The following is a 21,918-nucleotide window of genomic DNA, read 5'->3' on the forward strand; positions in this document are numbered from 1 at the left end:
AAAAAATGGATTTTGTGGTTTGTCCTTCAGGATAAAGTAAACCCTACTCAAGAGCATTTTCCTTAACAGGACCATTAAAAAAAAAAAAAAAAAAAAAAATACATGAAAGGCATTCTTTTTTTACCTTCGCTCATTCATTCATTCTTTTTTTTTTATTTGCTTATTTTTTAATATTTGTTTTATATAACATTAAATTCTTATGTTCCACTTCAAATCGTATGTCTTTGACCTGTGTACAGCAGCTTTCTGTAATCTTTTATTTGACCCCAACTTTGTTATAATAAAGAGGCCAAACAGCAGGATGCTGTAATCTGTAACTCACTTTAATCCTGGCGCCACAGTGGCACAACTTCCCGTCTTCAGCCAAATACAGTAAGGGTCTCGTGAGGACAAACAGCTTCTGAAATACAAACACATAACACAGTTAATTCACAGCAGATGGGCTGAAACGAGGCTGTATTTCTCACTCCGAATTTTCATCTTCATGCTTCATAAACGCCCAACCCAAATAATAGACCAAGGGTGTCAGAGAGGATAGCCAGTCACAGGGTCAGCCGAATAAAGCAGGGGGGAGAGAGAGAGAGAGAGAGAGAGAGAGAGAGAGAGAGAGAGACAGACAGCGAGAGAGAAAGGTGTCAAGAGAAAGATGGAGGGACTGTCAGTGAAACTGCCTGAGAGCCAGATGCGAGTTCATGAATGTGTGCGTACACATGTGGATGTGATTGACAGGTGTGCTATGGCTGCCAGAGCCCAACTGGGACTCAGTGACATGGCAGAGCGCATAAGACAGCCAGCACGAGAGAGAGAGAGAGAGAGAGAGAGAGAGAGAGAGAGAGAAAGAGAGAGAGAGAGAGAGAGAGGAGAAAGAAAGCAGTAGGAGTGGAAGGGAGAGAGGAAAAAGGAAAATAATGTGTGGATAGTCGGTAGTGTGTGGTTTGGGAGAAACTGGTTGAGTGGGAGACTGAGTGACAGAGAGTAACAAAATCAAGGAGTCTGGAAAAACAAACTATACTAACACAATGCTTTCTTCTATTTCTCTGATCGATAGCTGCTCTCGTAGCCGCTGTGCCTTCTGTATCTCTACATTCAGCTGTTTACTGTTCACAAACTTTCCATCAATTCACTTCTCTATCCTAACACTTAGCTCTCATTACCATCACATTAGTATAAACTATGCAAACACAATTACTGTAAAATTAGTTTATCATTTGAAAGAACTAGGATAAGCCATTTGTACTATGAGCTGAATTAGATCTCGGTATATTGTACCTGGTGCCTTTTATTGTCGTTATTTACATTGCATCTTTGGCTGGCACGAATTGTAACCCGAACAGCCCGGACATACAGTATAAGCACGGTGTGCTGCCATAAACCTAAAAAGAAAAATTAATGAACAGGGATCCTTTCCCTCTTAAACTATTTCCCTACGTGAATGGGTCTCTACTCTGCTTTTTCTAGAGTGAACTGGTGACTAAGACGTGCAGTTTAGAGCACACCTTCTCTATAAAGCAAAAGCACTTTTGTGAAATGGGGAATGGGAGGCAGCAGCGATTACCGACCCATAATCCCAGCCAAGGTGCGCCCTCTTCTTGGTCAAATCCTGTGATAGGATTTGGGGATCACTATGAAGTGAAACAGAGCCTGTTTCCAGAATCAGCTTTCACGTCCTCTATTTGCAGAAGGAGGAAAAAAAAAAAGAAAAAAAAAAATTCACAGCCTCTTTGGTCTGATTGTTACTGGCTTTTAGCCAATCAGATGGTTCCGATTTGAGCGTGTGCAATTTGGCTGGTGGCGTCTTGGTGGAGAGGGACATTTTATCACGCTGTAGAAGAAACACGTCCCCATTTCCATCAACTACACAGAACCCAGCACCCAGACAGCTGCAGTGCTCTGCTGCTCTCCTACATATGGCCTAGCTTATCAGTGTTTATGTGCTTGTCTCTGCAAAAAAGTGCAGACTTCTCAACCTCAGGATTTCCTGTCAACCTCAGGGGATAAGCATCTGTAATGGTAAAAATGCTTCTATAAAAGTTTTAGTGGCCTTTAAGAGGTAATGATTGACGTGATTGTCACCACTCATACCACAATTTTTCACTTCTCCCCAGCGCAGACTATTCATTATTATAACTATGGCAATGTCAGGACTATAGAAAGCATCTGTGAGAAATAAACATTCAGAAGAAGTGCAAATTAAATCAGGAAAGGAGCATGACTGCCATAGTAAAATAATCCATTACAGTGCAGTGTGGGCTACAGAGTGATTCTACCTCCGGAAAGTGGATTCTTTTTTTTTTTTTTTTTTTTTTTTCAAACAACTCCCAAAGTGTTGTATACCTCTTATACCAAAAGGATTTCTCAACGATTACAAACTTGAATTTATCAAATCAACAACAACGCTTTTAAACATTTTATAGCTACATTTAATGATGTGAAACGCTCATGAGACAAACAAGATCCTGTTATCACTTATGGTGTAACAGCTATAAACAGTCAATCCCTTACCATCCTCTCTCATTTTTAAACTCTCTGCTCAAGTTAATGAAAAATCTCAGATTGTCATTTTAGCAAGAAGCAAGAAACTCCTCTGACTATCCGATTGTAGAAAGTGCTGACAGCCAAAAATATTTCTATCAATGCTGATTAAGCAACTCCTTTCAGACCGATCCATATCAACCCATATATACGTTTTCTTTGATAAAAACCAACAAATTATTTTGATCTGTCTGGAGCATATGATATAAAATTGCTACAAATAATATAAATAATGAAGCACTTGTACTAACCATATTATTTATATTTATTTATTCAATACTCATTTAAATAAGTATAATATTTAAATAATTTAAATACTGAGTAAGCCACTGCTATCAAAGATTGATTAACACCTTTTGGCAAATTAGATTTAAGAAAACAACAGTACAGTGGGTGCAATGTACAGTAAGAGTTCAGAGCTACTCACTTCTTGCAGGTTCCGTAGTCAGCACATCGGCTCAGAGGTACACGTACCACACAGCTAGAGAAGGCCACAAACAGGGCATGATGGTCCTTATCCAGCTCCAGTCCCAGAATCCTCCGGTCTTCCCCACGTACATTGCATCTAACAAGCGGTGAGAAAATTGCTCATAAGCATAAAAGACAAACTTCATTTTATTTTTTTCCATTTTATCTTTCTAAATCAATTAATCAGTCAAAACATAAAATTTTCTATCATCTTAATTACATTTACGACATGGGGAAAATTACAATTATCCTAATTATTTCTATTATGCAGTAAAACTGAGCAGTTTAGGACGTGGTTAAAGGGCCCAGCAGTTGCAGCTTGGCGAGGACCGCTGTGCTACCACTTCGGCCACAATGCATGTGTCAGTGTAAACAAAAGATCCAAATCATGTCAAGTTTCACAGGAAAACAGTATCACAATGAAAGTGCACGCTTCTACGTTTACAGCCTGCACATATTGTAATCTTTTGACTGGTGTAGTAAAGAATAAAATCACTTATAAGTGTCCCATATATGAGGCCACCCAGGATGATTTACTTTATCTGGAAGACAATGTATAGCCGCAGACTAATGGAAAAAGGCAACGGGAGGATAAAACTACTGCTTTTCTCTTCACCCTGTTTACTATATGACGGAGCTTGTTGTTTGAATAAAATGCCTTAGTGTGTACAGATGAGAGTAAGGAAATTTGAATGTGTGTATAAAAAGAGACACAGGGAGTAAACTAGACCACCGTGTGTGTCTAGCGGGTTCTGGAGGCGTTGTGGCCCAGTGTGACACAAACAGAATTAATCAGTGGTGGAGCTCACCGAGTGTTTACTTCCATAGTGAATACTCCCTCACTCCTCAGATGTGAAAGTGTGAGATACAGAAGAATAGAGGGGGAGAGGAATTGTGGGGCTGGGGAGGAGAGTGCAGGAGGAATAAAGCTCTTTGTAATGTGTGTGTAATGCTTCAGTTCTGGCACGTGGGTGTTTCTCAGCATTCTAATAATTGCTGTGTGCTACAGAGCTGTCAGAGTGAGAATAAAAAAAACCAGTAAAGCAAATAAGTAAACCGCTCATGTCATTCCCAGGGAGAAGCTGTATCCATGAGAGAGGCAAACAGAATTAATCAGTGGCGGCGCTCACTAAGTCTGTACTCCCCTAGTGCACACTTCCTCACTACTCCAGAGGGAGGATAAGAGCGAGATAAAGCAAGCTCACTTGTTCGGGTTGTACACGTCAATGTCTTCCAGGAGTTGGGTGCTGTAGGTGGAGTTAGGGTGCATGCTGGCGAGGATCTTCTGAATGTGCCCGTTTTCCGAACCCAGGAACAGGACCGTGTGGTTCTTGTAAGGTCCAGCGGCCGTATCCACTGCTAACTGGGTCAACTTAAATCTGCAGATAGAACTTGGCTTCATTAGTAAACATGCAGCAAGAGCAGCAGTGCATCCGACAGTATTAAACAGCACAGGTGTCTGTGTTTACTCTTGAGTAGTGTTTAGATGTGGTGTCTCTCAGGAGAGTCGGAGACAGATGTGATTGTGAGAATGAGTAACAGAGTGTGAGAGATAGAGAGAGAGTGAGGGAAGAAGACAGAGAAAGTTTGACAGAGAGGAATTAAACGTTTGGGGGAAAAAAAATTGCAAGGGACAGATGTGATGGAGAAAGTGTGCTTATACCCAGCAGGCATTCTACAGCTTGCTCAAGCATTCTGTCAATTGTCCTATCGGCTGTGACATAGTGATGTGACAGTGCTGTGAATTACTTTCATTTTTTTTTGTTAGTCCATGCATGTACCTGCTCGTAGTTCTCGTGAAGCATGGCCGCCCCTTCACTGAAGGCACAGCTTCGTCCATGAGCGGATAAGACTTGATAAAGGTGAGAGTCTCATCGGGAAAGGAAGTCGAGGACTTGTACACTGCCGCAGAACCATCTCCAGCACAAGAACCTGGCCTAAATCCACACACAAAGATAGCAGAGATTTAGCCATGAAGCTTTTCAACAAAAATGTTTTCATACACAGAGGCACAAAAGCATTTGAAATTCCAGTATCTCTTTCAGCAGTCATTAAATCAAAGCTGCTGGTTTTCTTTCAGAGAAATTGGAGCTAAAGCAACCCAACATGCCAAGAGTGCTACACAGAGAGTTCTATGTAGAAACTGAGCATTAATCAGACAAAGGATGCGTGTGTGCCATTTACAGAACATAATCGACTGACCAGTCTGTTTTGTGAGTATAAGACTCAGCAGTCAAATCCAATTTTTCCACTCTCACATCAAATAAACACCCAATCTTCTGCCTGAAGTCTGAAACAAACAACTAATCCTAATCAGCTCTTTTCTATTCTAATTTGAGTATCATTCGGAATGTGAACAGCGTAGAAATGCCTTGGCAAAACATGAAATTCCAGTCAGAATAAAGATAATCATGTTGAACAATTAAATTTAACGTTTTTTTGGTGTATAAATTCCTACTATAATACTCTTAATCATTCATATACAGTGCATTTACTGTATGATAAGTGAGGAAGCTAAAAGTGCTGCAATGACCATTTAACCCTGCAAAATAATCATACCTGGGTTTGGGTACTTGCTCATCAGGTACAGGGGTCCAGGCCGACTCACTGGTCTTCTGTTCTTTGAACTTGCCACTAAACACTCGCTCAATGTCGTCCATGTAGAAAGCACAAACAGCGGAGCCAGTGATACTGATAAAAAGAAAACCATTTTGATGTAGAATAACCACAGTTCTGACAGTAGAACTGGCTACAAGGCAAATTACCTTCAATAATTGGATTTAATGATAAATAGATTACAATGAATATAATTGTTGGTATAAAAGTAACAACTCATTACTTTCTATGACATTTATTCAGCAGAGGAGAGGAGAGGAAAGGAAAGGAGAGGAGAGCTCATAGTGTGTTGTCACCTGTTGGCCTGTGTGGTGAAAACTCCCAGCACAGCAGGCCTGTGGTTAATCTGCATCACATTTGTTAAGGATTGCAGAACATCAAAGTAGAAGAACGAATCGCCAGGAACAGAACAGTTCAGCCGGGCTTTAAGAAATGATGTCCAGTACTTCTCCAGAACCCTAGGAGAACCTCCATTATCATTCTTGCACACCCGACCCACCCTGGAAAACACCACCTAAAAAAGGAACAGAAAGAATCAGTTAATGGCAAGTCACTGTGAGTAAATAAGTAAATAATAAAATGTAAGTTTATCTCTAAATGATGCACTGTGTGGCTTAGAGAATTGAAAAGGGCCAATGCTGTCTACATTTCACATCTCCTCACAGTGCTTATAAGTGCGGAGGCATCACGCTGAGTTGTGTGGGTCTTACCTTGCCAAGAGTTGTGTACTCCACTGCAATCTCACTGAAGAAAAAGTACACATAGTTCCCATACTCAATTGCATGAAGAAAATGAGGCTCTGAAAGAAGAAAAAAAAAAATTTAACAAAAGATTTTTGCAGAACGTTCCAATTTAGTCAGGAACAGCGAAGAGGTTTTGACAGAATGCTGAGTCTAACCTCGTAGCCATTTAGAGTCGTACTTCACGGTTCGCAGGACTGGACTACTTTCCCCCAAACTTCGGTAGATCACTGCATCACTGGCTAAAAAATCTGTCATTGTTGCTGAGTAAAAATCACCACCTGTGTGAAAAACGGGGAAGCTTTAAAGGCCAAACATACCTAATATTCATCACACATACAAGCTTTCAGGCCTTTCACTGCCTACGACTGCATGCTTCCTGAGACTGTATGTGTGCTGGCATCATGGAAACAGCATCTGAACTTTGTGAAATGTCAGTAGAATATTGGCAAGATTAAAGGTGAGATCATGTTTGTCTCCTGATGGTCTCGGCTCAGCCAACTCACCAGCAAACAGGCCAACGTTGGACTGGCGCGATTCAAAAGGGCACCGCGCCTGACCAACCACCTCCTCTCCAACCTGCTCCAGAGTGGCCATCTGAGAGACAGCGAGAGAGGAAAACAGAGAGTGAGAGGGCGAGAGCATAAGCAAAAGAAATGATAACAAGATCATAAAACTACAAATACACGTCCATATCATTTCTAATCCAGGGTTTCTGTGAAGCCATTTTACTGCAGAGCGTTTCGATTTTTTCAACACTAACTTCAGCACATGCTTCACAGCATATCTTTAGAATTTCATGATTTAAATCAAACTCCAAAATTAGCTTTTGTAATGTTCCAATGCTTTTAATCTTTAATCGAAGTCTCACAGCAGCATCATTGATGCTGTACGAGGGCCAGCTCTCGGAAGACATAACAGGCTCTAATCCCAGGGCATAGACACCGTTTTACTCCAAATATCAGCCGTTTACTCACTCAGCAATAAAGTACACATCTCGGGGAGGAAGCAAAAAGTGAGTGTGTTGACCTATAGTGTGAAAGTCACACTGCTGCGCCTATCAGTAAGATGTCTCAGGTTGAGACTAACAAGAGGAGTTGCTTGGCCTTGTTAGCTCAGCTCACACCTACAGCTGCAAGCAAACAACCCCTACACACATGCACCTCTGACTGGCCCACTAATCTTCTGCACTCAGCCTCACCATAACATCCTTAAGTCTCCTCCAAAACTTCTCGGGAAATAGTTTTCCCCATCTTGAACCTCTTTCCTTGAACTCTCCAAAACTTTGTTAAATATCAGTCCATTTTCCACTTGAACATTTCAAGACCATTTTAAATAAAAGTATCTTTGGTGCTCCATATTTCAGTAAGTGTAAAAAAATTAAATTAAAATCTCTGTACTCACCACCAACATTAAACTCATCAGAAAAACACCAGGAACTCTACTTGGCTGTCAGTCATGTTAACAGTCAAGTTTCATGCTGCGTTAGCATTCAGGCTTTCTAATCTGTGTTTTAGAACTCTGGGAGAGACCACTTGTTAAACTGGGTTTTTAACCGGGGTTATTTTGAAGCAGGATGCTGAGAGCCACGATGCTATGTGACTCCAACCTTAAAGCTGTTCATTTCTAAAGTTGGCCCTATCTTGTGAGACACATCAACATCTAACATTAAATCTTCCAGCCTGTCTACTTCACAACAAAACAATATAACCTAATGCCATTGGACCAGCATGCAGAGTTAGACCAGATGTGTTTCAGACACTGTTTTTGATAGCTAGTGTCTAGCTCTCTGATGGCTAGTGTAGTATTTTAAATAAATCGACCCCTCTGGAAAGTTACGTGATGCTAATCTTTACTGCACAGTTACTGCAATGAAAAAGCTACAATCCAACAATCATAAAGGTGCTCTAATTGCCTAGATTTCCAAAACATTTAGTTTCCACTAACTTCAAAAAAGAATAGCTGGGTGTGCCGTAACGCAACATCCACACCTTATCAAATCATAAATTCACCCACACCCTAACATCCTTTCCATAACAATATCTCAGAGCTTCTTCTCAAACCATAGTGTAACCTCTCAGCTCTGTGTTTTTAGGAAAGATTCTTTTTCCATGGTGCAGCAGGGGATAAGGAACCAAGAGATTTGATTTACTCTTACTGACTAATTCCCCTCTCTGCGGGAGCTCGCAGGCATACGTTTTCCATAGCTAAAAATCACGAGAGGGTTAAAAGCTGAAGGGGGGAGAAAGTCAAAGAGAGTCAGAGAGATTGTGATGTGCCCCAAGGTGTGAAATATAAATCAGGCTCTCCTCGGAGAGTCTGAAGCAGATAGACGCATGGAGCAAGCGTCGTCATACTGCCTCCCCAATGACCTCTTCCAACTTTATTCACATTTCCAATACATACAGGCATGTTTCTCCTTGTCTGGATAGTACAGATCACAACACACACACATATACACAGGACTCTGTGGATCTAATCTGTAAGATCATGTAGAGTGCAAACCATGAATCATGGCACAACCATGAGCTCAACTAAAATGCTATAAAACATGAGGATAGTCTGTAGAAACTGAGCTGAGCATGGCTGTACCTCCAGACAGCTGTTAAGATTTTTAGATGCACTTGGCATGCTGTGCAAGACATTCAACAGGGTGGTGTATGGTTCTGCTCATACTGGCAGTGAGGAAGTAAAGACAGCTCCAGTCCTGCACACACTGATCTCACCCTGGGACATTTCCACAATCAACACCCAACACTGTCTGTAGTAGTGCCAAGTGCTATTAAAAGAACCTGGTGCATTTGGGTGAATTTTACAAGTGATTTCCTTTTTATTTATTTATTATTTTTAAGTCTTTTCAAGCATAAAGTTTTGAAGAAAATCTGTGTGTACATGTGAGCACGTATAGAGATACGCTGTTGGTTCTGATAGAGAGGTTGCTATATCTTCCACTAGTAACAGATGGAGATGGAGGCATCAATGAGTGTGTGAGTCAGCGCTCATGTGTGTGCGTGTGTGTGCATGAGCCGAGGAGCTTAGTCTACCTTGTAGTTGCGACAGGTGGGGTTGAACGCGTTGGTCCCACATGCAAACAGTGTTTCATCATTACGAGGCACCAGCACTTTGATGTAGTTGTAGCACTCATCCTGTGAAAGGCAAGAGACTTTTAGCATCTCAAAGTGGAATGACATGAAAACAAACAAACACAAGCACACAAACAGTTTTATCATAATTACTGTGCACAGTTCAGTGGAAGCTCCCTCTCATGGAGATACAAGTAATCATTCAAGAGCTATCTCTTTCTGTGTGTGTGTGTGTGTGTATATATATATATATATATATATATATATATATATATATATATATATATATATATATATATATATATATATATATATATATATATATATGTATATATATATATATGTATATATATATATATATATATATATATATATACACACATACATACATACATACACACACACACACACACACACACACACACACACACACACGTGTGTGTGTCTCTGTCTGTCACCATAACGGACACCTGTGGTGCTACCACTAACAAGCAATCTGCACTACAGGAGCTGCGTCCACTGGGGAAGCACACAAAACAAGTACAAACAGTAGAAAAGAGGTAGGCAAAGAGCAAACAAGAAGGAAAGCACAAACTGAGAAAGCAAAAACACAAACATATCCTAAATATCCTTTAAAAGAAGGAAGATTCGGTACTCACGCTGTTCTTGCCCCTCACTGTGCATTTATCTACATCCTTTGTCTTCCATGTCAGTTTCTGCCAAAAGAATATATGAAAAAGAACCAAAAAAAAGAACAAAGAAATAAATGTGTTAGTGATCACTAGGGACAACTCTAACATCTCGGATAAAAAAAAAAAAAAAACTAATTTTACTTCAATATACTGAGAAAACAAACAGTGTGTGAGAGGGTACAAGTAGGAATGTCAAACAGGAAAAGAGTGAGATCTATAAGCCCTTTAACAAGCTGTGATGTGTGTAAGTGTTGGCAGGGTGCTGGGTTATGTCATTAGGTTGAAAAATTTGTAAGATTTCTTTTTTACTTTCTCTCTGCCCTCAAGGGAGGAGCACTCGTCCAACACACAACATTTAATCTGCATTTTTGGTATTTATGTTCCACTAAAAAAAAGATTGTAGCTTTTTATAAATAATAGTGATACAGAAATGCATGCAACCATCCTAGACTGTACAAAAAGAAACCTCCAGGAGCTCATGTGTCCTAAATAAACCCAAAGAGCATTAGCATTTCACAAAGTAGACCTGCAAACATTTTCATGTCATATATTTGTACTAGATCAGACTGAAGCAAATACATTCAGAAAAAAGAAAAAAAAAAGATTATGCTATTTCAGGCAAGTGTTCATAACACTCCAGCTAATCTATTGCTACAAAGTGCTTTCACTTGGCAAAAGATTAAATATTTGAAGGTAAGTCATTTTAATATGTCCCTCTCTCCTGGCTTCAAAGTACCTCTGACATATGTGATTCTTCTAGCTGATTCAATGTGCTTCCAACCAGGACTACGCTCAGTTGCGCTAATTGGATGATTTCCGTCTTAATGCAGAAATTGCTTGTGTGGAGACGCGGTGGAACTGGGAGGAAGTCTGCTCAGGCTTTCAGGAAGCAGAAACACGGCATGATAACTGGCTTGGCGTTATCATAAAAGGGACAGGATAGACTCTCCTACTGGCTTCCCTGTCCTTTCACAGTAAACGCACCGCTACCTCGAATCCCTTAATGTTCCAAACAAGTGGAGAAATGGGATGAGATATGGAGGAGGGGAAGGGCTGGGGGCAGCTAAGTGCTCTGAGCCATAGCATGGATGCTGAGAGGGGGAGCATTAGTGCTATTCATTTCAGAGAGCTGCGGGCCACACGGTGCAGCTCATTACATCAGAAGAGAGAGAGAGAGAGAGAGAGAGAGAGAGAGAGAGAGAGAGAGAGAGAGAGAGAGAGAGAGAGAGCGAGAGAGAGAGAGAGAGAGGTTTACCTGCTGAGGGACGATTTGCTCAGTCGAAGTACTAAGATTGACGACAAAGACATGATCCCTGCAACACACAACACAAAGGAATCAAGGACTTAAAGACACCAAAGAAAGAAAGAAGAAGGAGTGAGCAAGGTTCTCTGTCAGTCACCTCAGCTGAATGAGACTGATTAGCCTCAATCATGCAGCCCTTATCGTAGATGGGTGTATATGTGCTAGAAAAGGGATAAGGTGCTTATCGATGAACGCAGATCTGAAAAAAGCCTGGAGTGCACTATTTATCACTGCTTGCCACAGTCAACCAAGTTCACCTGCTTTAGCGCGAGCTATAATGCAGGACGTTCGGGTAAACGTATGTATAGCTTAAACTGAAATGCATTTACATGAGAACGGATGGTTTTTTACCATTCGTGATCGAAGATGTTTACATTTGAAAAGCTCGAAAAAACTGCAATTATTGATGTGCTGTGGATTAAATGACATGCTGTCCCAAACTCATATTTTTATGTGTGTGGTATAACCAGTCACATGAACAGACAAGCATATACCAGAGGAAAGAGATTGATAAAAACAAGTAATATAACTACCAATAATAATAATAAATGTTCTTTGCTTCAGAACAGGATTATTAGAAAATACTTGTATGATGTGGCTGACTACCAAAAATTAACCAACAACAGGGTTCTGGCCAAAATATATATTTTTTTTTTATCTATAACAGATTTTAACAAATTTAAGAAACCATAAATATATATTCCCAAAAGAAAATAAGATTTTATTTATTTGTTTTTAAATAGTATGGTTAGAGTGAATAATAATTATTATTATTATTACTATTACTATTATTACTATTATTATTATACTATAAGGAAATGGTAACATTACAACATTGAAAAACAATGCCAGGCCACGGAACCTGTTTGGTAGTTATAATGTTTTAACTGTCCATTAATAACTTCTAAGTTAGACTGCACAACCGCACGCATCTGCAACATGAATATGCTAATTTAATTAATCACATCACTGTAATAAGTAAACAAAAATCAATTTTTTTTTTTACTAACAATTTCAATGCAGAACTAAAACCTGACATATAGTGCAGAGGAATCATTCTGAATGACATAGGTTAAGATTATAGGGATATTGCAAGTCTCTAAGATTAAGTACAGACATAAGATGTGAGCACAGATTCGGATTAGAAACGAGATCAAAATCATTCCGCTTGATGGGCAAAGACAGAAAGCAGTATAAAGTTGGTGGTGCTGGGGATGATAGACTGACCTGGCAGCAATGTACAGCATGTGGTTTATACGCAACATTCTCTGGAAGTCCAGGCCGAGCCTCGCCGTGTCATTATCTGACATGTTGCCCTGGAAACCAGGGTACAGGTAGGAGTCTGTGAAGCGAGAAAGATATAGAAGGCGATTTATAGAAAAAGACAGCGAGAGAGAGAGAGAGAGAGAAAGAGAGAGAGAGAGAGAGAGAGAGAGAGAGAGAGAGAGAGAGAGTAAGAAAGCCGAACTAAGAGCTCTTAGGAGTAATCAATACATTTCAATAAGAGCCATACCTGATATGTTTAGAACAACAAGTAAAAGCCTTCATTTATATTAGCCAAAACTAATTATACAAGATGTAAGCCTATAGTCTAAGATATTAATACTCATTCCACTCGGCAGAGCTTTATTAAAAATAATCCTCTTGAGAACACTCAGGCTTGAAGAAAAGCAATTCCTCATTCAGGATATCCTTTATTCATTATTTAACAGTGAGGTCTGAGCAAGCCTCCAGCCTTTCTGTGCAGAGTAAATTCAGTCTGTACGTCCAATCTGTCAGCGCAAAGTGATGACTTCATTTAGCCAGCAGTGCTTGAGCTGTGAAAGGTGAGTTAGGGCCTTCTCAGCATCACATTTTTGCCAAGGCCATTTAGCATGCACAGGGGCAGAATGCAATGTACCTTTTAAACAAGAACACTGCGGCACTGTTTGATAAGTTCAGCTAACATTTTAGCATATAGAAGCTCAACAGAAAGAACTCCGGTTTAAACTTCTTCAGTCTATGGGGCTGTATGGAATAAAACGGTGAGGAAATAAATACCCTTGACTTTAACTGCAGCACTGCATTTCCTTTGCAAACATGTGATCTGATCTCAGCATGTTCACCAATGATCACAGAGCAGCCATTATTCTCACTTCAGAAAGTGCAATATAAAAAAATAAATAATTCAACTACTTCCCCTGGACAATGTGTAGTTATACAGAGACTGTGGTTATCTGGGCTCCCTGTAGTGGCAGACACTTAAATCGGAATTTTCAAATCTGTACTTAAAAATCAGCTGTTATATCCCATGGCTCAAATTTATATTTGATAAGCACTCTGTGTTGCTGTTTTTTTCTAGACATTTTAAAGACCATGATTAAATGTGTGTTAAAAAAAAAGTTGTGGCCTTACACAATGAGTGGAATAATAAAAAAAAAATGTTTCAGTGTCAGACGTGTTCATCCTAGAAAGCTTAAAATATTCATTTAAAGTCAGGGGTTTGCTGAATGAAATTTGTCTTCAGTGGCTTATATTTACACTGTACTGACACCACTGTTGAGCCAGAACCATTTAAAAGAAGACAGTGAGCAAACTTTGAACTGCTTATCCATTATCCTCTAAAGCATTACCATGGTCGAGGATTATAGAAAGGGCGAGAGGTAAGCGTGAGGTATATTGAGGATAAGAGATGGTAACAGCTCTGCAACTTTAAATGTTTCAGACGTGATGCTGGGTTGGCAGTTTTCTTGTTAAACTAATACAATATTCTACAGTTGTTCTATAATTAGTCTAAAAATTACCCCAAGCCAACTGGCTACACAACGTTTATCTATGCAGTTTGCTTTGCTTAAGTTTGCTACACTACTTCTGAGAAAACTTTTGGTGACACCTGCCTTTTTCCACCAGTCAGAGGCACACGGTGGTATAAATTGTATAAAAGTTTCTCTTCACCTAGACTAGGAGACACCAACCTGTTCCATCATGGCAATTCCCTTTGTACACAAACGTAGCTACATGAACATAAGGTTATCATGGGCTGGAGTGAAAGATCTTGAGTGGCTCGCTCTGACCTCAACCCTATTAAAAACTTTTGGGATGTATTAGAGCTGACTTTACTAATGTTACCCAAAAGGTGAACAACCACACATCTCCACAACCACACTCCACACCTAGAGGCATCTTCCCATAATATTATATATTATTATAAAAGCAAATGTGGAATGGGATGTTCAAAGAGTACGTACAGTACAAAGCGTATGGTCTGGTGTCCACAAACTGTCATCCATATAGTGTATGTAAGAGTCAGTTATGCTTTATCTGGTTTACAGTCAGTTACTTCACAAACAGGTTTGATTATTAGTTTGGAAGCACAGCTATTTGCATAATGCAGTCTAGTTTCTCTCGCTTGTTTAGTTACACCACCTTCGTGTAGTCACTAAGGTGTGGCTTACATCTGTGCAGCTGAAATAGTCAAGCCATCTCAAGTCATTTAATGTTATTTTAGACCCTAAACAGTTGTTACAGTACACATTGATACAAAACAGTGTTCCTTTGGGACCAAGGTGTTTCATAAAATGATAACACAAAAAAACCTAAAAACTAAGCAGAAGTAAAAACACAGTACAATAAAACAGCACACTGAATTACAGTGCACTGCTGACAAATTCATAGATTTAATGTAACAAAGTGCAAATGCATTGTCCACATAATAATAATAAAAAAAGATTATATGCAAAAATTGCAGTACCCTTAGCAGCAGTTTTTTTTTCGGCAACATACAGAGTATGTCTGCCTTCACATGCACATATAACCTGAGCGTGTACACTACAGAACATATATCCCCAACCAGAATTTACAACGAATGTAAGGCGTAGAAGCTGAAAAACTGCAGCGAGATCCATGTTTCACTGTAGGAATAACAAATAGAACTGGTAGAAATAGAGCATTGGTGTTATTTTGTTTTCAAAGGTGCTGGGATGGGGGGAAGGGGGGGGGGGGTACAGAAATCTTACGCGATCAAATTTAAACCAAGTTAATTCACACAGAAAGTGTTTTTTCCCCCCTGAGAGCATTTTGCTCGTCGGTATTAAGCAGTTCATGTGCTGAAGCCCCAATTTAATTAGCATTTTTATCCACAATTCTAGCAATCACTGAATCGAATGTTCAGAATTTATATAAATTCTGTTTGGTATGGCTTGCAACAGGTACATTACGTCTCTTTACTGCAAGTCTAATCAAAGAAAAAGCGAAGCCCTCAAACATTAAAACCACAGCCACAAATATTGCCAATACACAGTCAGCTTTTTATTTTTGCAAATAAATTACATGACCGTCGCCATTTTATTATATACACCACATTAAGAATTTGACAGCATCATATAAAACTAAATTTATATATTTTTTAAAAGCATTAATCAACTTAATTCCAGCAATTTTAGTGTATTTCCAGCACTACTACTATTACTTTCTGGATAAAACCTGCAACAGGTTGTTACATCTAGTCATGAAAGGACACACCTTAATGCCTCGACCAATCAGCATTTACTTGAAGGTTGGTTGAACGCCACAATCCTTAAGATAAATGCCTTTTTTGTGCTGCTATGCAAACAAGTCTTAAGGTGGTGGAGTTTTCAGACTGACTTAACACTCTCATAGCTAACATTAGACCAACTCTTTTATTCAGTTTAGGGATAATAAACGTAGTCTGTAGCTTTAATTTGGTTCCATAAAGCCCTCAAATAAATTTAAGATCACAGACTGAGCTAATAAATCGGTTTGTGTGTCTAGAGTGAACCTTTAGGTCAAAAGACAATAATGTAACATTTAAAAGTTGTTGATACTGTACTGTCTACCAAACAAACATCTGGTCCCACCCACAAGACCTTGGACTAATTGTTATATGGCCTGTTACCTAAAATGAGTGAATAACTATAACCATTACCATCGATGGTGTGAACAGTACATTTTGAAGATGAAAAAGATAATTCTACTACAGCATATAAATTAATGTTTTTTTTTTAACTATCAGGAATCCAACAATAATCTTAAATATTATTGACTTTGGAGTTGTGTACTAGATTGCTCGGTGTTCATCATGGAGTAGCTAATATTTGCATAAAGCCATGTCTATCTGTGTTTCTATAAATAACATTACGCTTGGTCATCGATTATATGATGAGGTTCTTAAGGTATTTTATTTAAAAAAGTCACTCTGATTTAAAGCAGTCTTGTTGCTTGTTGATTCCTTGTAAATGCTGCATTAAATTTTTTTTTAAAAAAACTACACATTCTTGAAATCTCCACTCTTAAATCAAGGTCTTAAAGTTTTCATCAAGGTAAAGCCAATTTTTAAATCAGGGTTACGCTGCCTTATTGTGTACAGACCTGCTTTGTCACCTTCTCCTTTTTGACATGCTGGGCAAGTGGCTGTGTAATAAAAGTTAGCTAGCATCAAACCTCACAAAAATCAGATAAACAGATGTGTCCAATATATGTGCAGTAATATTCATCCACCAGAGGTGTCTCTACATCCCCAAAAGGTGTAAACTGCAGCTTTTAATTAGTGCACACTTGTAGCAGGCTCCCTGTACAGGTCAGGGAATTAGTATAAGTAATGGCTACCCCTGTAAGCCTGCAGCACACACACACACACGCGCACACACACACACGCACGCATGCATGCACACACACAGGTGCAAGAGCTGATAAATGGGCCTCATTACATGTCTGGTCTCCTTTAAGAGCTTTAGTAACCCCAGCTACCATTGCTCTTCTGTATGTCTTATAAATGCAGTAGTGGCAAGGTGTGTGTACTTGTCATGCATAATCCGTAAATTCCAGAAACTGGACTTCCCAGTCTTTTCTAGCTTAAAATTAATTGCTTAGTGTAGACACTCCCTACACAGACCTTTGATTTTTGTATTGTCCTCATCCCAAATATATATTTTGTCACTGATTGATCTTTTACGCTTGAATTAGCTCTATTGCGCCTGACAGCTAACCGCTATCAAAATTCCATTATCTTACACAATCACAGTGGTCGATGTCAACTATTCCAAATACAAGCGCTCTTTCCTCATTTAAATAACTGATAAGTTGAAATGTATGCTCTGACTGCAGCTATAACTAGAGTTCCTGGTTATTTATACGTTTGGCGTGGGAACAGTGCTCCTACCTGCCAAGTGCAGATTGCTTGGCAAGCTGACCACTTTTAAGTGTTTGAAAACGTTTCACATATCCTCCGGTGTATGAAATACCGGACAAGATTCCATTCATCTTGTTTTTGCTACTTTTGACAAGAAAATAGAAGAGAAAATAGTAAATAAAACATGCCTTGCAAAAAAAAAAAAAAAAAAAAAAAGGAAAGATTAAAAACCTAAAAGAAAAAGTTAAACGCTGACAAAGGTGTATGTTTTATCCAATCTGATATCTAATATCTCTAACTCCAACTGACCTGCATAAATATGAAAAAAAACTGCCTACATCTAAAAACGACAATCAAATTATACAACAGTATTTACGGAACAAAATGCAGAAAATCCAAACAGTCAAGTGTTCAATACTCACATTCACTCCCGACTATGCTGATTGGCTCCAGGTCCTGGGGAAAGGGTGTGACAACATTGGACAGCAGTAACAGGCCAGTAAGGATAAGGGTCAGGGCCAGGAGGGGCCGCAACCCCAAAACCAACCACATTTCAGCACCAGCTACAGCACTCAGACCCACAGCATGACCCGCAGTGGACTTCTTTCCACCTGAGAGAAAAACAGAGAACAAGAGATAAAAAAAAGACTGAAACACTGTGCTAGACAGTGTTTCTATACAGAACACACTGCAGGACAGCAAGGAGATTAGAGAGTCACCCACTTTTTTTTTTATAGCAAAACACAGAAGTCATCCATCGCATACGCCTACTTCTTCACACATATTATATATTGCAATGTATATAATGCGTGTGAAGTAGGCGTATGCCATGCATGGCTTTTGTTTCGTATATTAAGTAGATTACAGTAGGTGCAACAGCATGACAATTTGACACTCTCAGAGCAGTGCGGCAGATGATCTAAAGTCGTCTCAGCATCAGTGAAATAAAGTTTAATTACCCACTGACTACAGGGAATTAAAGATTGAAGGAGTTATTCTGCTCATTAAACGTGCAGACTGAAGACTCAGATACATATAATACATATATAATGATATTGTAACAGTCCACACAGGTTTCAGGAACGCTTTGATCAAGCTACTTACACACTGTTCTTTTCAATTAAAAGTTTTGTTTTCAGTAGGCAAAACACTCAGGAGTTAAACTGTTAAAAGTGTATATATTTTTTTGTATTTATTATAAAATAATAGAATCTATTGCTATTCAAGTCAATTCTTAATTGTGGTGTATGTACATTTGATTATGAAAGCAATCTGAGCTAGTTTTCTCTTGCTATGCGGTAAAATGTTAACACTAAAATAAATGCGACAAATGTGTTTATTCAGTTTTTTTTTATTTTTATGTTTTCTAATTTGCTATTGCTGCTGTATGAACTATTTTTCTAAAAATGGTTGGACTTTTTGGCTTCAATGTGCCATCACACTGATAGTTTTACAATTACTTTCTGAGAAAAGCTTAGTAAAGTCATTCCCGCACAAACCCGGGTTTTTTCAAGGAACGCTCCTTTTGTGAATCGGTGACATTTTCAGAATGTCACTGTGAGTAAAGTGGAGGTTCCGGAGCAACCAGAGGCCATCACAGATGCATAGCAGTGCATTGAAATGTTTCATCCTGAGGCTTAGACCCAAGAGGAAAACAGCTAAGATTATCTTATCAGCCACAGCTTTGAGATCTCCCTAAGAGATAACTCGGAGAAAAAAAAAAAAAAAGGTGCGAGACTACTGACCGAAGGGACACCTGGCTCAATGACTCTAACTCTTTAGTCTTTCATAGGTGACTTAACACAATTAACAACAAAGACTACTGGGATAGTGCCTGTCTCTGCCAAATCTGACACAAGGCCAGAAGGGACACATCAAAATCTCATTTTCAGAACCGATTAAAAAAAAAAAAAAAAAAAAAAAGCCAGGGGTGAAAAAAGATTAAAGTAATAATAATAAAAAAAAAAGCCCAGCTGTCAGAGCTTGAGCGTATATTTGAGCTGTGTTTCCCTGCAGTTGGATTATTTATGAGTGGCTGAGTGTTTGTGTCACAGGAAGATTAAGCTGAAATGCTAATGCTATGCCTTGTTTACTCTGCAGGCTAATTGGACAGCCAGACGGACAGCGGGAAGCTTCTCCTCAGTAAACAAAATATAGCTAACCTGCTTGAAAGTGTATAAAAAAATATATATATATTTTCCTCTTTACATATTAATGACAGGTTGAAGATGGGAAAAGGGGTGAGCTGAGTTGCCAGCGCTCCTATAGAGTTCAAATTGAATCATAGACTCAGTCAACACAATAATGCACTGTTATCAATATTCATACATTCCACCCTCATTCACATTCCACAGTGAGGCATGCATTTAGCAGCATGGTCAAACAATGATTGCATGGCTATAAATTGAAAATGTGGGTGTCTTCAGCTGTTTATTTCATGAATTACAGTCAATGTCAGGGTGAGTCAGCACACACACGCTCACAAACATGCATGCCTACAGACATTCCAATACCTTCATGGTCATATACTGAGAAATACACAAACAGGGCTTACTTCTAGCAGAACTCGCGCACACACACACACACACACACACACACACACACACACACACACACACACACACACACACACACACACACACATATATATAAATATATAAAATACACACACACAGAACCACATATATTTGATTATTTTCAGGTGAATTAAAATCTTGACACTATTAAAAAATAAATGTATGTGTAGAAACTTACAGAACCTGTAATAAAATATATATATATTTTATTAATTATAAAATATAAACCCTAGTTTAACTTTAATAAAACAAACAAAGGAACAATAGATATTTTTGCCTGATTTATATATATATATATATATATATATATATATATATATATATATTTTTTTTTTTATCAGTAAACAATCTTTTTTCAACCTTTGTATATCAATATCTGATTATGAGGTTAATCGATAAAGCATGTAAAGTATGCAGTATGTAACTTATGCACTTGCATATTCTGCACAAGCCATGAAACAAACCAGACCCCCTGCTTCAGCACCGGCTAAAGGCTAATGAAAGGCTACAGAGAACTAAGCAAAGGCTGAGATGCTCTTTGTCAAGGATTTGCTTGTCACTTGCTTTATCAGACTCACAGTCGGGGCTCCAGGCTCTGCACTGACACATGGTTCAAAATACATGGCCTTTCATTTTCTCATACACACACACACCCACCCACACACACACACACACACACACACACACACACACACACACAGCTGTTGCACAAAACAGTAAGGATCAGAGGACCAGTCCACATGAACACAAACAAACAGCGATTATGCAGCACTGCCACATGCTCTACTGCAATAATGGCTTTTTTTGTGAGCTATTTATTATTTATTATAGAGCACAACAGACACACTGGTTCTGCTCCATTGCAATAACATCTTGTGATCAAAAGAGTGTGAGAATGAGCGAGAGTCTGAGAGACAGTAAAAAAGAGAGAGCGCAAAAGAGAAAGACTGATAGTCATCAACAATATTCTGGAAGATCTTGGATCCATGATTCAGCTAAATGCTAGATATTCGTTCAACTGTGGCTTTATATGGGAAAGAAATGTGTGAAGTATGCCCTCATCAACTTCCTTAGGATCAAATGTCACATTTCCAAGTACTACCTAATTTTCTCTGCAACGTTAGTCTTTGCCGCAGACCATTCATGCAGCCATTAATAGATACCCAATAAGGGCCCCTCACTCTCAGCACTGAAGACTGATTCTAGCACTGATAGGCTACAGAAGCTAGTGGACTTGTCACTTGGTTAATTAAATGACCTAAATGGATTTGGCCTTAATTACTTCCCCTTGCTGCTCACTCTTGTGTCTCCATCACTGCAGTCAAACTGAACAACTCCTGGCTCGGCTCAGTTCAATTCCTAATAAGGTCAGCCAGATAACTCCACATGTCCTGAGAAATCAAACGTTTGGATTCGGGTCCAGTTCAGTTCCATTCCTAAAGTCATGACGATGTGGTGAACAGGTTGGTTTATGCAGTACGAGGCGATGTGCAACTTCAGAATTCTCTAGATAGGGTTTTCTTCCTGGTATTTAAAAAAAAGATATATATATTATATTGCCAAAGGTTTGTGAACACTTTACCATTACCATTTAAGTCATTCTAAAACTGTTGCCACAGAAACTTGTAACCATACAATTGTGTAGAATGTCTGTGTGCTGTAGCATTTAAGTTTTCCTTTACAAAAACTAAGACCACCAAATAGCTCATTCTAGCAATGACATGCCCCTGTATAGTAGAAAAACTCAAGTGGCCTGGAAAGAGTCCAAAATTCAACCCCCA

At 39.0% G+C, this 21,918-nt stretch overlaps 1 protein-coding gene and 1 long non-coding RNA gene across 10 annotated transcripts in view; one reads left to right on the plus strand and one right to left on the minus strand.

Moving 5' to 3' along the window:
- Positions 1-21,918, minus strand: part of sema6cb (semaphorin 6Cb) — a 128,186-nt gene that overhangs the window by 26,300 nt on the left and 79,968 nt on the right. For all 9 annotated transcript variants that reach the window (XM_083550758.1, XM_083550755.1, XM_083550752.1 and 6 more), the window contains 14 exons: positions 17,984-18,172; positions 12,662-12,776; positions 11,387-11,444; positions 10,099-10,155; positions 9,401-9,502; positions 6,863-6,953; positions 6,515-6,637; positions 6,327-6,415; positions 5,913-6,130; positions 5,560-5,691; positions 4,782-4,937; positions 4,206-4,379; positions 2,960-3,097; positions 323-400 (listed from right to left, as the gene is read on the minus strand). In XM_083550758.1, coding sequence (XP_083406884.1) covers positions 323-400; positions 2,960-3,097; positions 4,206-4,379; positions 4,782-4,937; positions 5,560-5,691; positions 5,913-6,130; positions 6,327-6,415; positions 6,515-6,637; positions 6,863-6,953; positions 9,401-9,502; positions 10,099-10,155; positions 11,387-11,444; positions 12,662-12,776; positions 17,984-18,113 — 1,661 coding nt within the window. In that variant the 5' untranslated portion in view covers positions 18,114-18,172. The remainder of the gene's footprint in view (positions 1-322; positions 401-2,959; positions 3,098-4,205; positions 4,380-4,781; positions 4,938-5,559; positions 5,692-5,912; positions 6,131-6,326; positions 6,416-6,514; positions 6,638-6,862; positions 6,954-9,400; positions 9,503-10,098; positions 10,156-11,386; positions 11,445-12,661; positions 12,777-17,983; positions 18,173-21,918) is intronic.
- LOC310732287 lies at positions 13,247-16,678 on the plus strand. The gene is made up of 2 exons (XR_014535436.1): positions 13,247-15,968; positions 16,128-16,678. It is a non-coding gene; the product is annotated as an uncharacterized lncRNA (long non-coding RNA).

Source organism: Silurus aristotelis (genome assembly GCF_946808225.1).
Source record: "Silurus aristotelis genome assembly, chromosome: 1".
Classification (NCBI taxonomy): Eukaryota; Metazoa; Chordata; class Actinopteri; order Siluriformes; family Siluridae; genus Silurus; species Silurus aristotelis.